General features: G+C 50.9%; 1 protein-coding gene across 5 annotated transcripts in view; it reads left to right on the top strand.

The window, feature by feature from the left end:
- Positions 1–17,841, top strand: part of GRID1 (glutamate ionotropic receptor delta type subunit 1) — a 791,530-nt gene that overhangs the window by 219,489 nt on the left and 554,200 nt on the right. For all 5 annotated transcript variants that reach the window (XM_054435979.2, XM_063669881.1, XM_054435978.2 and 2 more), the window contains exon 4: positions 3,245–3,450. In XM_054435979.2, the coding sequence (XP_054291954.1) occupies positions 3,245–3,450 (206 nt within the window). The remainder of the gene's footprint in view (positions 1–3,244; positions 3,451–17,841) is intronic.

A 17,841-nucleotide genomic window follows, 5' to 3' on the forward strand; every position in this document is an offset into this window, starting at 1 on the left:
AACAAACCGTCCCAAAACTTAGTGGCTTAGAACAGCAGTCATTTATTGTTTTTTATGAGTCTATAGGTCAACTGGGCAGTTCCGCTCTGGGCTCGCTTGTGCATCTGAGTTCAGCTGGCTTGCAGCTGGGGATGGCTGCCTGGGTGCCTCCCTGACTCTCCTCTGTGTCTCCACATTCCTCCAGCAGCAGGCCTGGAGATGTTCTCATGGTGGTGGCATGGTTCAAGAGTGGAAATGGAAATGCACAAACACTTTTTCAAACCTCTCTTTGCGTCAAGTTTACTACTGTCCCATAGTCAAAGCGGGTCACTTGGCCAAGGCTGGAGCTGGAGCTGGAGCTGGAGGAGTCCTCACAGTGACAGAACAAAAAGCCTGGGATTAGGAGCCTTTGCCAGGGGCCTGGAGGCAGCCAGTCTCCCATATTTAGGAATATCGTTTATACCACACTGGTTAAAGGCGGTTTCTCCAGGCAGTACCAGGCAGTAGGACTTTCTGTGATGATCCATCTCATGTGAGCTATATCTGTGCTGTCCAACATGGTAGCCACCAGCCAGATGTGGCTGTTGAGTACTTGAAATGTGGCTAGTGCACCTGAGGAGCTGAGCATGTAATTGTGTTTCTCTTCAATTAATTGAAGTTTTAATGGCCATATATGGCTAGAGGTTGTGTTATGTACAGCCCAGATCCAGGGGGAAACCCTCATTGGCACCCATGGAAGGCTGTTATGTGCCCAGCACAGCTGCCCACTGCTGGTTTTGGTGTGGGTGGCCGCTGGGTGCTGAGATGTTCTCCAGCTTATGATGGACAGATTTGCATTGTGCTGTGCTCCAGAGAGGGCAGGACTGGGGCTGACACCAGCGCTGGTGTTTCTGGTTGGGGCTTCTGAGCCATCTCTGCACACTTGCCCTGCTACTCCCTCTGATTGGTTAAGAAGAGGTCTTTATCTTCTTAACCTTTTCTTTCAGGAAGCTTGGGAGCTACAGATCCCCATGGCCCTGAACAGACTGATGGAGACTGAGTTGCCTCTCTGGGAACCCCAAGGGTGTTGACAGCCTGGGGCTTGTGTGTTGGGGGCCTGGAGCACTGGGGCAGGCGTAAGGCACCCTATTGTCCTCAGTTGGCTACCTTTCTTCGCTTTGGGGGAGCCCTGTGCTGGCCACTTCATCTCGGCCCTGGGGCTGGCTCTCCTTCCTGTCTGACACAGTGGGCAGAGCAATACCGAGACCCTTGTGCTTTGTGAAGCCAGTGGGTTTGGCCACATGGCTGTGCTCCAGGGACCAGGCTGCTGATGGACAAGGGGCCAGCTGAGGTCATGGTTGGGTGATCATGCATTTGCCATCTCTAGAGGGCCCCCAGGGTTCTCATTGGTATGCTGCTGTGCCCTCCCCATGCACCACCAGGAGGTGGGCTCCCTGTACTCCCAGGTGCGGGCTCCTGAGACACAAGCAGGTGGCCTGCACAGGAAGTGTGGTTCTTCAGAGTCCCAGGAAAATGGTAGTTGGCGATTTTCATCCCATTTTACAGAGAGCTCCTCAGGCTCAAAGGGGATAGTGATTTGCCTGAGGGCTTCAGAGACTGTACTGAGTCCTAAGTGTCAGGGTTCCTGGCAGGTGCTGAGGCCCTAGTCTAGGGCTTTCCCTCTGTAGTGGTAAGGGGGGCCCTGTGCACAGCCCCCAGCACCCTCATTACGATGGCCATGGTGCTCTGTTCTCCTCCCTTATGCTGCTTGGTTCCCCATGATGGCTCCTGTCCCACAGACCAGCTGGGACTACGCTTAGCGGTGAGCCTGTCCTCTTGGCACAACAGGGAGCCTGGGACTACTGCAGCAGCTTGCATGGCACTTGGCATGAGTGTAGACCAGGAAGTTTGCAAAATGAGTACAGAGAGAGTTTTGGAGAGGGACAGGTTGGGAACAAAACCTGGTTGAACTAACACTGTTTATTTGGATTTTGATCTTGGTGACTGCATGGGCCAGGCCGCGCCTGTGGGCATCCCAGGGCATGGGGACAGTGCAGCTCGTGGGTCTGGGCAGACCTAGAGTGTCCTTTGGAGGCTGTGACTCAGGCACAGCTCTTGCTTATGGGAGGTGGAATGCAAGGATGGGCCAGATGCAAGAAACATCCCAGGCTGTGAAAAAATGGCCTGTGGATTGAGACTCTGGGCTGCACATGACCCACCTTAGGCAAGCAAAGGCATTCACTGGCTCATGGAACTGGAAAGTTCGGGAGAAACAGGCTTCAGCCTCACATGCACCCAGGGGCTGAAAATGACATCGTCAGGACCATGTCTCAGTCTCAGACCCGCCTGCCTCTGTTCCTGGGCATGTCTCTTTTTGGGAAAGCCAAATGGCTTGTACAAGGCTGCTGCTAAGAGATGATTTTGGCACTGGTTGAAAAAACTTTAGCACCCTCAGGCCTCACAAGGATAGATTTGTAGCAGTGTGCAGTGCAACTATATTGGCTTCCAGGTCCCTTCTTGTTGAATCTTCCATCCCTGGGTGGTTTGTGCCAACAGGCCTCTCTCCCAGTGATCACCAACATGCCAGGATGGGCTCTGTCTGTACCTCCTTGAACCCCCTGCTCATCCCTGATCCAGTCAGGATGTGGGCTTCTGACTGGACTTGGAGTGAGAGTCACTCCAGCTGGAAACAGGCAGGAAGAATGTTTCATCAAGGAAAATCAGGTCCCTGAAGCCAGACGGGGTCCCACGCCTCAGGTCTGGGGTGCCATGGTGCAGGCTGTGCATTGGCAGGATTGGTGCAGGGACTGAGGGCTTGCACTGCCTATCTGATGAGGCCAGGCCTGCTCCAGTCAGGTGCCTCAACTGGCCATGGTTGGCCAAGGAGCCTCATGTTGGGAACAGAGGGAGGTGAAGGGAACTGGGGATGCTAGGGCCAGGAACCGCCAGCAATTGTGGCCTGAAGGCCAGAATTGCCATGATTGGGCCCGTATAGGGAAAGAAAGAGAGCTTGTCATAAATCAAGGGCACTTTCTGGCCATAGAACCCGTTGGATGGCAACCAACCTGTGGGGGGAGACAGTCAGCCAGGGCTGGACACTGGTGAGCACTGCTGGGTCTATGCCGGTGTCCTCCAACCTCTGTTTAGGGGAATCAATGAGGCCGACTTGGACCCTCATTTTTCGTGGTAGCCTGCAGGGGTGGAACGTGTTGGAGTTAGACACCCTCCCCGGTGCATTCCCACTTAAAGATGATTTTTCTCCTCCTCCTCTTCTCCCACTGCTCAGATATCCGTGGGCTTCAAAGCTTTCTGGACCAGGCCTCGCGGCTGGGCCTTGACGTCTCTTTACAAAAGGTGGACAAGAACATTAGCCACGTATTCACCAGCCTCTTCACCACGATGAAGACAGAGGAGCTGAATCGCTACCGGGACACGCTTCGCCGTGCCATCCTGCTGCTCAGCCCACAGGGAGCCCACTCCTTCATCAACGAGGTAGGTCATGGGGGCCTGAGGCCTCAGGGGCCTGGTGCCCAGGGTTCTGCAGAAGATGGCTCAGGTGGGCTGCAGGGGACAGTCCTCTTACGCATGACCTAAACGGACATGGAGACCCGTAGGTGCTCGGCCCACAGCACACAGCCTGTAAGGGGGGATTCTCTGAGCACTACTTGGCTCCTGGTTGTTCCCTGACAGGTGAGTCAAGGCCTGCCTAGCCTCTGAGAAGCTGTGGGGAGGCTGGTGGGAAGCCTGTTTAGAAGTCACTGCCAGAGATTTCTGAGGCAAGACTCAGGACTTTTTTTTTTTTCCTTTTTAATTTTCCTCTCTTTGTTGACAGGTGTAAGCCTCTAGGGATAAAATAAATTTCCAGCTTTCTGCAGAGGTGGTTAGGTCTGCCTTGGGATTTCTTAGCACCTGGAGGAGGTGTCTTTGCCTATCGTTGAAGGATACATTAGATGTTCTAATTTTTTTGGCACTTGGGCTAATAATCAGTGTGTATTTCTTTTAAAAACACCTCTGTTCGAGGTTGCAGCCTTCTAATGAAGACAGGGCCCATCAGCTTAAGATCCATTAGTTAGTAAAGAATCCATTCATTTGTAAAGAATCCATTAATTTGAGAACAAACTAGAAATAACCTATGAGTTGGCTGATTGGTGCTGGCCCAGGTAGTCTAATGGCAGAAAGCTGATAGGCTGGAGTTGGCAGGTCTCCATCTGGCCTGGGTTGGTTTTGGGGGGTGAGCTGGGGATGTGGTATGCCTGGGAGCAGAGGCAGATTGAACAGGTCATGGGGTGGCCAAGGGCTCCCTGCAGGTTCTCCAGACAACTCCAGTCACCTTGTTGGCCCTCTCTGATTGAAAGTAAACTGAAGTGAAACATGGCATTATACTAATTCCATTTGATGTACTTTGCTTGCTTATTCGGCTTTTCCTTCTGATTAATTATTACTCAGAATGCTACCTTATGCATTAGGAGCCAGCCCAAAGCCCACTGCTGGGGAACTTAAAATTTGGAATGCTTAATGTGGTACAATTGGCCGGCAGCCCTAATGCTCTCTGCTAATCAGGCCCCGAATCACGCCGGTGGTCCGCCAGGCTGTGATGTCCTGTCGGCTCCCGGCATTTTCACCAGAACATGTTGCCCTGTATGAAGTGATTCAGTCCAGTAATGGGCAGCCTGGGATTAGCAGCACTAACATGTCCATTCTTTCTCAGAATATGCCCAGCTGTGTGTTTGCAAAAGTCTGCTCAGGGGATGGCTCTTCTTGCAGTATTTCCCCAGCTGGATTCTGTACTGGTGATGGTGTCGACTAATCTCATCGCCGGCCCCCTCCCTTCTTGCTTCTCGCCAATTCCTTGCCCCTTCCCCTTGCTTCCTTTCCTCCTTGCTCTGCTGTGAAGCTTGCGGGTGGAAAGACTATTGGCTTTGGAGCTGAATGGATTTGAGGGCAAGTCCCAGCTCCCTGACTTATTATTTGTGTGACCTTGGGCCATTTGCATCACTCTCTTAGCCTCTGTTTCTTCATCTGTTAAAAGGGATGAAGGAGACAGCTATGATAAAGCATTTAGCATATAGCTTTTCAAGAAGCATCTGTTTTCTTTTCACTGCACATATTCATGCATTTTCCTTCTAGAGGATTTTAGCCCCTTCCTGTTTCTAGCCCTGTGAGGATTTAACACATAACTAAGACTGGCCTAAGGATGTTATTTTCAAGTGGTTAATTTGCAAACGCCTGCAGTGGTGGATTCGCTGGGCTTGCTTTGTCCTGCTTGCATTGCTGGGTGTGATGGGAATGGGGAAGGCTCTGGGGTGGCCACTATTTTTTTTGTGGGCCATTATTTTATTTTTAAATTTCAACTTTTATTTTAGATACAGGGGGTGCATGTGCAGATTTGTTACATGGGAATCTTGTGTGATACTGAGGTTTGGGGTACGGATCCCGTCACCCAGGTGGTGAGAATAGTATCCAATAGGTCTTTTCTAAACCCCCACCCTCTAGTATTCTACAGTTTCTTTTGCTGGACTCTTAACATCAGCCAAGTCCCTGGGAGTGTTGGCAGAAGATTGAGGGGAATGATGGCATTTGGACTTTGGGCCAACAGCTCCCACCGTAGTCTTCAGTCTCCGCCGATGATAAGAGTCTTGATCCCTGTTCCCATGTGCCTGCCTTTGGGAGGGAGGAAGCTGAGGTTTCTTGGGTGCCCACGATGGCTCTGGCCCTTTGTGCATTCTCTAATCCTCACACTTTGCAGACGGAGGAAATTGAAAAGCTAAAGATGTTAAATGACTTACTTAAGGTCACACAAATAGCCGCTTAGGCATTGAACAGGATTCAAGTCCGGATTTTACTCCCTCCAGAGTCCCTCTCTTCCATCTGTGATGATTCCAGGAACACAGCGTACAGCACTGCACTTGCTGGAGTGGGGAAATAGGGCATGCTGGCTTCATCGGGGAAGATATGGTTCCACTGTCTCTGGCCAGGGTTTGGCTGAGGTTCTCAGGGTGCTTATACACATTTTAACATATCTCCTAAGTGTGGTGGGGAAGAAGTGTGGATTCTGGAGTAAACGTGAGCTATCTGACTGGCTAGCCCAGCAGATCCCCTAGGAACACCTGGGAATGCTGTCCCTGCACGAAGCCTTCCTCACCACCTGGAGGCATTGCATGGGCTTCTTGAGCAGACTGACCCAACCTCCTCTTTGTTGTGATAAGGACAAACGATGTTCACAAGGATGACACACTGCCAGAACATGTCCTGAATTTTATGAAGCCCAAAGCACAGTTAAGGAGGAGTAAATGTCCCCTCAGCACCCCCAACACATCAACTTCATGTCAATGTTATGCTGTATCCGGGATGGTATGGATGAGCTAGAGTCGGCATGGGCTATGGGGCTTTCCTAGTTGTAAGTTCTCCTCTTCCCTACTCAAAAAGCCTAGCCAAATGGGAGTGAGTGAGGAAGACGGAGCTGCTGGAATCTTTTACATTTTGCAAAATGGCATTCATTCACTGCAGGTGGCTGTTGGCCTGGGGGCACATGGCACCACCAGCCTCTCTGTGATTCCGCTTCACGAGGGGCTGTGCTGGCAGGGCCTGCAGGTTCTGTGAGCCTGGCCTTGGCAGTGAGTGGGTGAGTGGAAGAGTTGTGGCAGGCCAAGGTGCTGGGGCCTGCCTGGGGACCCTGTGGGCTTGTGTGTCAGGCCCCACCTAGAGACCCCTCACGTCACTCGCTCAGTCTTTATTCCACATTCATCCTCTGAGGCCTCCTCATCACCATCTTAGTAGCCACCACAGCACTGCATCATCTTAAAAAGGTGTGGAGAGGCTCCCCTCAGGGAGGATGGGCCTGAGGGTGATAGAACTCAGGTCTCCGGGTCCCAGGCCTGGGGCCACCATGGGGCTGCTCTGGGGACTGCCGAGAGTACAGGCCATGGAAGGTCCCTTCCTCCAGTGGGGCCTGTTCTGCCTTGGGCTTGACCTTGGAGCCCTCCATGTGAGTGTGGGTGGCTCTTTCCAATCATACCCTAATTGGGGAGTGGCTTGGACTCATTGGATCCTAGTTGGGTCTTGGTTCTTCTCTGGGCCACAGGTTGCTAATTGGGACTTCAGTGCACAGTGACAACTACCTATGATGTTCTCCTCATGCAAGCCCATCAGCTTCCTCACCAGCTGGGGATCTTGGCCCATGGAAATGCTGAAGTGACCAAGGCAGCAGCTGCTGAGAGGGGCCTTGCTCTGGGAATCCTGCTAGTGGCTGCTGGAGCTTTCTCTCTTCTGCTCATGGCTCTTCCTGTCACTTCTCCAGCATTTACTGAGCCCCAGCCTGTGCCAAGTTCTATGAGCATGTAGGCTGTTGTCCCTGCTCTCACAGGGCTCCCAGCTTGGTGAGGAGGACTGAGGTGTGAACAGACCCTTTTACCTGTAATGGCAGAGGTGTGGCCAAGTCTTGTAAGAGCACGGAAGACAGAGTGATGTCCTCTGGCCAGGGAGAGATGGGGTCATCAGAGGGTCAATGGAAGCTTCCTGGACTAGGTGACTCTGGGTCTGGGTCTGTAGGAATGAACTTGCACTAACTCTGTGAACAAGGAAGGGCTGGAGAGAGGGGTCAGGGGATCCCTATTGCATTCAGGAAATTGTGTGTGGTGCAGTTGCAGTCATGGGTGTGCAGGAGAGGGAGTGGCTGGAGCTGAGGCTGGGATGTCAGCAGGGAGGGCTCCCTAGCCTGGGGCAGGAAATCCAGACTTCAGGACTGGTGTGTTCTTGGGGTCCTTTTCAGGGTGTTAGAGGTTAACACCCTACAGTTTACATGTCTTATTGTTGTTCTTCTCCAGGTCAGGCTTTATGGGGAGAACTCCAGTCCACAGTCATTTGGCCCTGGGCTTCATCTCAACTTCCTGGAGGGATTCTGCTAATCTATTCATTTGTCATCCATCTCTCTCTCCGTTCATCCATTCATCTGTCCATCTACTCATCCATCATCCAATCACCTACTCACCCAGCAAGTACCAATTGGGAGCCTCCTATGGATGAGGAACCCTATCAAATGCTGAGGGGCATGGAATTCAGAGGCAGTGCCTCCTCTTCTCCAAGACTGGCTATGATATGGAAAGTCATGGCCACACACCATGCCACTGCTGGGCATTCCAGTGGCTGGCAGAGCAGCTGTGCCCCAGGGGTGTCATCCACTAAGGCCTCTCTCAGTGTCTGTGGGCATTTTGAGGACTCCAGGGCTTTGTCCTTTCACCTCTTATTTATTGGTTCTATGCCACTGTCTCTACCGTACATAGGCCTCCCTCTTTCCTTTTGTTTCCTCCTCTCCCTTCTAGTCTTTTGTTTCACTGGAAAGAGTGGAAAAATTAAATGATTTTAAACCATTTGTTTTCTTTATGGAGAAGAGTTGCTGCTCCTTCCTTCCAGTTCACAAGGAGGCGGGCAGCCTGCCCAGCCCTGATGTCCAGGCACGATCTGTTTCTGTATGTCCTGCAGATGTTGGATAATCTGTCCCTGTAACTAGAACGTGCTGCCTGTAGGCCAGGGACTGTGTGATGTTCACCATTTTATTTCCTGAGAGCAGCATGGGACCTTGTCTACAGTAGTGTTGAAGGACTAAATGAATGGGAATTTAATATTTCTTACTTCCAATAGAAATGGGATCAGCTGTTTTTGTGTGTGTGTGTACTTTGGTTGCCTGTTTGGCTGGTCAACAACTCCTAGGCCAGCACATCAGCAAGGGCTTTGGTCCGAAAACTTTGGCTAGTGGGAAGGCTTACGTTTGCCTAAGAGTGCTGCCTTAGGCCTGGGTGGCTCAGCAGATGAGGCCAGGGCTGCTCCTGCAGGTGGGACATTCCTGGGCCCAGCTGTGGCACATGGCAGTGGAGCGTGGGGTGCAGAGAGATCAGCGTATGTGGTGGTGGTAAGCAGTAGTGGAAGAACGTGTGGGAGACCAGGCATGCATTTGTGCACACACACACACACGTGCACACATGGACACAGATGCAATGATACAACCAGCAGCCACATACACTGGTACAACCAGACCCTCAGACTGGCACATCCCAACAGGCACTGACACACACACAAACACATGCACCTGTGCAGATCCACACATCAATATGCATACACATCCACCAGGAGGAGAGCATTGCTGGTGGCAGAACAGTCTGGGAGAGGTATTCTGTCTTTGGAAAAGAAATGGCAGCTACCCAGTGACAGTTGCAGCAGATGGCATTGACCTCTGCAGTTAGATACCAGTGATCTCTTTCTGTAGAGAGAAGAAGAGGAGAAAGAACAGCAGAGAGAATAGCTGGTTAGTTGGACAGCTTTCCGTTGCTCTGGTACAAGATGTCACTTTACATCCAGGCTGGATGGAGTTAGGTTAAGGAAAAAGGTGGAAGGGGCCACTCCCAACACCTCTCCCAGATTGGCTTCCCAAGCATGGAGTGTGCCTGGAGGTCAATTTAATCCTTCATAGAAGCCCAGCCTGGGTTTAGTCCTGTCTTCAAATCAATTGCTTCTCAGAATTTGCTGCAGTGAGTGAAGCTCCCGCAATTTGAATATAAAGACTGTGCTTTTTAGTACATTTATAGCAAAGGTAAATTAGCAATCTCAACGTTCTGTTGTCCCACATGATATATGCAAATATTTCTCACTCTAACAAGGTAAATCTTTAGCAGACGACTTTATCACTCAGAGCTAGGATAATTCTGTGCCATTTAAGTATCATTTACCAGAATATTTTAAATTACTAATTAATTATAGGAGATTAATTTTGAATATGGCCCTGCATTTGCATCTAATTATATCCCACTGTTTACGGATTTTAAAGCCTTAGCACTTTAGCAAAAGTGCTTCCGGTCTGAGAAATTTACATTTTCTCTTAGAAATTCTTAGAAATAAGATCACAAGAAAGAAATGTTTCTAGATTTTGTTCAGATGGGCTTGGAACTCAGCGGCTGCAAGAGGCAGCCAGAACGCGGGGCCTGGCTGAGTTCGGGAAGGGAACAGAGAGCTGTCCTGTTAGGATCTGTGTTTAAGGCTCTGCATGGCTCTATCCCTTTCCTCCTCTGTCCCCACCGTCCTGCTCATCTTTCCAATGTCCCTGAGTGCTGGGGAAGCTGCTGTGAGCTCTGTCCAGGTGTCAACCAGCACTGGTCTTGCAGGCCTCTGGCATCTTAGTCCACTGTCCCCTCTCCATGACAGCACTGTCACATCCCTCAGAGCCTGCTGCCTCCTGAACACACCTCCATCACCACCTCATCCCAGAGCTAGCCCTGCACCAACTGCTTGTGCTGTGACCCTCTATTGCATCTCCCTCCTTGTGTGATCTGGGAACGCTAAGGGCAGGAACTGGGGCCCGTTAATCTTTCTTAATCACATTTTCAGGGGCCATGTGTTATGGCTGGTAAACAGATGGATGGAAGGTGCGACCCCAGGAGCACCGACTTCTGTCCCCACACAAACATTGTCTAGAACTTCGATTGCCCACTGGGCAAATGAAACAGATTCTTAACACTCCAGCCAAGCAGGAGTGCCCAAATAAAACATTGTAAGAATTTAATGTTTGATTTTTGATATTTCAAAGGAGCATCTAAGCAATCATCAGGGAAAAAGGCCTGAGTGCCGCTGGACTTTCTGGTGTTTATTTTCTGGTTGGCTGTTGTTTCTATTTTGAGTTCCATCTCAAATCATGCCATCCCATTCTTGGTGCTCCGGCGTGCTGAAAGCGTTACAGAGACTGTCTGAGAGGACTGTCTGGGGTCAAAGAGAACTGTGAACCTGAAGCATGGGTCTGAAGACACCTGGTGGCCTTTCCTTCCTTTGTGGGTCATTAAATAGCAGAGCAGAGTGTCAGCTCCTCCCTGCAGAGTATCTGTGGCTTATTAGCAGGTAGCCCCTTTGGCCAAGGAGGCAGTAGACATGAGAAATAGGCATTTACAAAGGGAAACAGCCTGCAGCAGCCGAAATGGCTCAATTACCCTTTCTGCTTCCGGATCCCCAAGGGTGTTCAGCCTTGGGGGGCCTCGCCCCTGAGCCTGAGGTGAGTCAGCCTGTTTGTTGACTGAAGAGCTGATTGGGGAGCTCAGCGGGGAAGCTGTAAGAAGATGTAGTGGGAGGCAGGGGGAGGGCGCGGGTCATGAGAGGCAGAAATGAGAGAGATTATCTAAATTGGTATGAATTTATCTCAGAGAAGCTATCTGTGCCATGTAGTCCACATCTGGTGCCATTCTCTGCACATGGCATCTCTAAACAGAGCCCTCTCCTGGTGCCGGTGAGATAAGAGAGTTCCCTGACCCCACTCGCAGGACGTGTGATAGGGATGTGGCTCCTTTGTTCGGCTGCTTGCTCCTTATGGGAGGGGGGGCATGCAGACGGGCAGGTGCAGGAACTGGGGTGAGCGCTTTTGGGCTCTGGCCCCACGGTAGCACTAGGGGTGAGCCTGTGACTCCCAAAGCCCCAGTGGGCATGTTGCAGTACTCTTTTAGCTCCTGCCATCTGCAGGCTTAAGTGTTAACAAGCTCAGTACCCTCTTAGTACTCAGGTCCTTGTCTGGCATCCAGGAAGAATCAGGTCACACAGACAAGTTAAAGGATGGTAAATGCAGGGTATTTTATTGCCAGATGGAAGTGGCTCTCAGCAGGATGGATGGGGAGCTGGAAAGGGGATGGAGTGGGAAGACTATATTCCCCTGGGGTTCCACCATCCTGCAGCTGATCTTCTCTCTGACTGTCTCCAACCGAACTCCTCTCAACATTCAGATGCTCCTTCTCTCCTCTCCTTCTCTACTGTGTCGCTCTTCTGTTCCTCTGCCCTTCTGCTTATGGAGCCTGTGATTTGGGGTTTATATGGGTACAGGATGGGGGGCATGGCAGGCCAAAAGGCAACATTTGTGTGTGAAAACAGGAATGACTGTTCCCATTTAGGGCTGTGAGTTTCCAGGCTTGAGGGTGGAGCCTTTACTGGGGAACTTCCCTCTTCCCAGTATTTCCTGGCCTCCTGTCTACATCACTGGTAGGAATCTGGCCTTGGTCACCTGCCATCTGTGCTTGAGCTGCCAGTCCCCTTGGAGAGAAGAAGGGCTCTGCATCAGCTAGCTGTGTGCAGTGTAACAAACCATCCTAAAACTCAGTGTCATGCAACAGTAAGCATGTGTTGTTATTCATGAACCTCCTGGTCAGCAGACCTGGGTTAGATTCACTGGATCTCAGCTGGGCTGGCTCATGCGTCTGGGCTGGCTGGTGAGGATGGCACTGGCCAGCTGTAAGCTGGGGTGATGAGCCTGCCCCTTGACAGGCACACTAGCCCAGGCTTATTCATGTGGCAGCAGCGGAGTTCCAGGAGAGCAAGTGTGAGTGCTCAGGGCTGCTTGAAGCCTGAGCTCAGACCTGGTGCATTGTGACTCCTGCTGCAATCTCTTGGCCAGAGCAAGCCATGAAGTCAGCCCAACAGGCAGGGGAAAGAGACTCCTCCTCTGGATGGAAGACTGCTCTTGAGGGGGGAACTGCAAAGTCACATTGCCAAGGGAGTGGCTGCCTTAAGGGATGGAGAGTTGGGACCATTTTGTTGTCCATCTAGCATAGGCCCTAGTGTGCAGAGGAGCTTCCTGGGTGGAAGCAGATGGTGGCAGTTCTGCAGGTGACCTGGGGCCATGTGCCTCCTCACTCTTACTTTGCTTCAACATTGTTCAACTTTGGGGTGAACGTGGTAAAGAGGGGGATGTGGAGCAGAGGGAGGGATAAAGGCAGCCTTTATTTATCAAGTTCATCATATTCAGACCCTGAAACTCACCGAATCTTCTCAACGATGCTGGAAGAGAAGGGCTAGGATGGAGCTTTGAGCCTGTGGGGATTTTGGGGTTTGCTCATGGTCTAAAAGATGAAAAATGACAGAGCTGGGCTATGAATGCTGAACACCCTGACTCAAAGCCCAGCTTTTTTCTACTATGTGCTGTTGGGAGAGGAGGCTTGCTGCCATTGACAGATCAAGGGAGAGCCCGTTTTTCTCCTGGAGTGTGACACAGAGCAGACTAGGTGAACATTGCCACGGAGTAGCAGGTAGCATGAGGACGGGGACTGGACACCACTGAATGCTCATATGGAGATGGGGACAACCCCCAGTCCTCTGTCTGCCAACACATCTGCAGAGAGCTTGAGGGGATGGATGGGCTGCCTCTGCCTCTCCATGGACAACTAGAAGAGCAGTTTCCACAACCTCCCAGGCACCCGAGAGTCTGGGGACATTTTATATAGGCTTTCTGTCACAGGGCAGGGAAGGGCAGAGTCCAGGCAGACCCAGCCCCTTTCCTGCCCCGCTTTCTCACCATGTGGCTTTCTGAGCTCTGGTTCCTCATCTGCTCAATGGAGTTAATACTTGATTCACAACGTTCTTCTAAGTACAGGGTATTTTGGGGTGTAGGCTTTCCTTTTTCTTTTCTCACAGTGCTTGACATGGGTACAGGTACCCAGAACATGCCCAGTGACTGATGTGTGAGTGGGGAGATCGATGAGTCTCAGAAAATGTAAAGATATGGGCATAAAGGGCATTGAGAAAAGTGAAAAAATCTTCTGTGACCCTGAGCAAGGTCAACATTCTGAAGTTTGGGATGTGCTAGTGCTTGACATCAGGGATTGGGCTGGTGACCTGCTGCTAGGTCGGTGGACCTAGGAGAGAAGTGGCAAGGTTGGTGGGCCATTACCAGGCATGTGTACGCTTCACCTCCCTGTTGCCTACTGTTCAGGGTGTGGTGTGGCCTCTGCCTCTCCCCAGTGCCTTACTCACATATCTGCACCATCACCAAGGTATGCTGTGAGCAGTGTCAGGGGGAAAGCAATGTAGAGTTGTGGTCCACAGTTCGAGTCATGGAGCCTGGGGGAAAGGAGCTGCTGTAGGAGACAAGTGTGAAGGTGCGGGAGAAAAGAACTGGAGGGAGGTAGATCATCGCAGGAAAAGCACACATGAATTCCCCCAACCCCATCCAAGAAGCCCTGGGTACATGGGCACAGGGAGGGCAGGTGGAGGGTTTCCTACCCCAGGGAGATGCAGGACTTGAACCACTTCGATTTAAATAAGAAAAGGCAGGGCAGAGCACCCGAGGATGTCCCCCTCCTCCCACACCCATTCTGCCCGTTCTCTTCACAGAGGAAACCTGAGGCTTTCAGATGCTCAGCTGGGGCCGTGATAATGCTTTTCTTTCCAGGGCTGGGGCTGCTGGTGGCACAGAGGAAGGGGCATTTTCCTTGGAGCAAATGGACACAGAATCAGAGCCCAACTCTGCTATCAGTGCCATCTTTTTGAGGCTATTTACTGGTCATAAGCTGGGGTATTAACACCTTCCCAGAGGGTTGCCATGGGAATTAAATGAGGGAATGCTCTTGACAGGGCCTGGTGCAGGGGTGGTGCTCTGCAAATCGTAGTTTCATTATTGTGCCTGTGGACGGCGTTTGGCTGAGATTGTAGAACCAATCTGGGGCTGTTGGGGTCAAGCATTGGGAGGTGTCAGTGGCTCAGAGATGGGGAGCTATGGCCAGCCTGGCAGAAGGATAGCTCCCACTCACTCTGTGTCAGGAAGTGTAGCTCACAGAGCCAAGTGAGGAAAGCCAGATGTGGGGTGCACCTCGGGTGGTAAGAGGAGGGGCTAGGAAAAAGTGACAAAGTGCTCACGATCTCCAGCCAGCCCAGCTGGGGTTGAGAACCGGCTTGCGGTCCAGCACTCAGCTGGAGAGGATGTTAGAGTCCAAGAGAGAGGGGGAGAAGAGGAGGGCTAAGTGCTGCCTGGGCTCCAGATGCTGGCTAGGCGCTTTCGGATCTTGTTCAGGAGCAGGGTGAGCGTTCACAGGGCACCTCCCATCTGGGATGTTATTGGAGCACATGAGCGGGAGCAGCTACTAGTGGCTTTTCAGGAGTGCTGGTTACTGGGCTGATAGAAGGAGAGATAGCCGCTGGTGCTTTCTGCCTGCAGAGTTACTCTTCAGACGAGAAGGCATCTCTCAGCAGCCTGTCAGTGGCCGGTCCACCACTAAGACAGAATGGGCTCCATCCCTGGACCTCTTACACTGGGTGCTTTGGGGGAGAAAGACATGGTCTCTGCCCCTGAAGCACGGCCAGACTACACTGGAGAGAGAAAACATACACTCAGGAAGAACAGCGACTACTCAGTTGGAGACTGCCCTGTGCCTAGTGAAGCAGGGTGGGAAGGGGGCCGCATAGCTGCCGCTTCTCTCTGCCCTATGATGATCAAGTGGGACCATCCCATCCAGGCCACCACGTGAACTACTCTTGGATAATTCTGTAACTTGGAGCTTTTGAAGACAATCAAAGGGTCAGAGAAGAATGGCAAAAGCCACCCTTTGGCGTGACAGCCAGGTCATAAATCCAAATGCCTGTGGCATCCAGGCAGGGATATTAAGGCAGACAGCAGGTGGACTGTAAGAACTGAGAGTATTGCAGCTGCAGGCACCTGGGGGAAACATCCTTCTCTGAAGAGGACTGTCAGGCTCTGCCAAGATTCCCCTGAGAAGGCCTGGTGTGGTCACTATTTCTTGTGTCTCAAGAGGAGCCAGAAATTTGGACTTTCTGTGAAATCTCTTAGTTTTTAAATGTTTGTAGCTAATTACAAAAATGCTGAACTCTTTGTTGGCCAACTCTGCCTGTGGCAGGGCTGATAAGGCTTGCAGGCTTCCAAGTGGTAATGTCTGATTTATTGCATATATACTGTCAACTTAAGCTCATTAACTGTGAGAATAGTGTGAAGCGAGCCCTGTTCTCCTTTCCCAGTCCTTTCTTGCTGAGGATAGGCAGTCATTCTTAGCACAGTGGTCCTAGGAGTTCCTATTTCTTTTCTTTTTCTTTTTTTTTTTTTTTTTTTTTTTTGAGACGGAGTCTCACTCTGTCACCCAGGCTGGAGTGCAGTGGTGCGATCTCAGCTCACTGCAACCTCCGCCCCTCCAGGTTTAAGCAGTTCTCTGCCTCAGCCTCCGGAGTAGCTGGGATTACAGGTGCGTGCCACCACGCCTGGCTAATTTTTTGTATTTTTAGTAGAGACGGGGTTTCACTATCTTGGCCAGGCTGATCTTGAACTGCCGACCTCATGATCCACCTGCCTTGGCCTCCCAAAGTCCTGGGATTACAGGCGTGAGCCACCATGCCTGGCCAAGTTCTTGTTTCTTTCCTTGGCTCCTCAAGGTACCACCCCTGTTTTCTGTGATTCCAACATCCTTCTTACTTTTGTTGGTGGGTGCTGACCTGTCTTAGGGGTCTCCCTCATGCAGTTGACCCTTGAACAATGTGGAGATTAGGGGAACCACCCCCCATGCAGTCAAAAATCTGTGTGTAACTTTTGACTCTCCCAAAACTTAACTCCTAAAGTTTACTGTTGGCCAGAAGCCTTACTGATTACATAAACATTTGATCAACACAAATTTTGTATGTTATAGGTATTATATACTATTTTCTTATGGTAAAGTAGAGAAAATGGAATTAAGAAAATCATAGGAAGAGAAAATATATTTACTACTCATTAAGTGGAAGCGGCTCATCATAGAGGTCTTCGTCCTTGTTATTTTCATGTTGAGTAGGCTGAGGAAGAGGTGGAAGGGTTGGTCTTGCTGTCTCATGGGTGGCAGAGGCGGGAGAGATGGAGGAGGGATAAGGGGAGGAAGGAGAGGCAGTCACATTCAGTGAAACATTGATTGAAAAAAATCCACAGGTAAGTGGAGCCTCACAGTTCAAATCTGTGTTGTTCAAGAGTCAACTGTAGTTGCCAGAAGCTCTTGTTCTTTTTATCCAACATTGCTCAAATTCTACCCTAAATGTGAACTGAGCTCTTTAACCATTACAGGCACTTTTGGTCTTTCCTGTGTGAAGGCCAGCTCTTTAGATGGGTGGTGATCATTGGTATTGGTTTGCTCTACCTAGCAGTACTCCACAAGGCTTCTGCTGGTTGTTAACTATCCTGGGACTGGCAGCTTTCAGTTCGTGGGTCTCATAGCTTTTTCCTTTCTGCATTTGGGGCACACTTACTCTGCCGGTTCCCTCTCTGTGCTGAGATGGGGAGGGTTTTGGCCTGCCTGACCGTTAGCATGAGAAGTAGCTTCCTATTTAGGGCCTGAGTGGCAAAGTCTTGCCCATTGGCAGTCACGTGGAAGCCATGGTGCTTTTATGTTCGACTGCCAGATTGTCTTCCTCCAGTCCCTGCTGTGGGTGCAGCATGTCCAGGGAGACTGTCCAGGCCAGTGCTCAGGCATTACTGCATTGGGCTGTGGCCTCAATTTTCATGTTTTTCTAAAACCGTACCTCACTTGCAGGGAGGGACCAACCTCACCTTACGATTGCTCCCTGAAGTGCATTGAAAGGGCTATGCAGAGTAGATGCTCAGCAAGTCAATGGCTGCATCAGCCAGGCCCGGAGGGAAGTGCCCAGTTCCCCGTATCACACCCAGGAGCTCTCCAGAGCCTGGGACTAAGGTTTCCACAAGCTCCCGCCCTGGCTCTGTCTAGTTCCCTGTATGACTGTAGGGCACTGCCTTGCCTTTCTGGGCCTCATTTGCCTGTCTTGAAATGAATTCGATATTAATTGGGCAGCGAATATGGACCAGGCTCTGTTCTAGACCCTGAGAATATAAAGGGACTGAGACAAACACGGTCCTTGTCTTCAAGAGCTGACATCTTAGTGGAGGTGGTGGTCAGACACTAAACAAATAAATGAGTAAACCAAAAGTCATGCGGGTAGTGATAACCCCCATGAAGAAAAATACAGTAAGGTAAGAAGATAGTGGTTTGGTGGGGGTGCCACTGTGGAGCAGTGGTTAGGGACAATGATGCCAAGAAGGAGGCGTTTATTGAGAGACTGGAAGGATGTGATGGAGCCCCCGAAACAAGATCTGCTGCAGAGAGATTG

Source organism: Pongo pygmaeus, chromosome 8 (genome assembly GCF_028885625.2).
Source record: "Pongo pygmaeus isolate AG05252 chromosome 8, NHGRI_mPonPyg2-v2.0_pri, whole genome shotgun sequence".
Taxonomy (NCBI): Eukaryota; Metazoa; Chordata; class Mammalia; order Primates; family Hominidae; genus Pongo; species Pongo pygmaeus.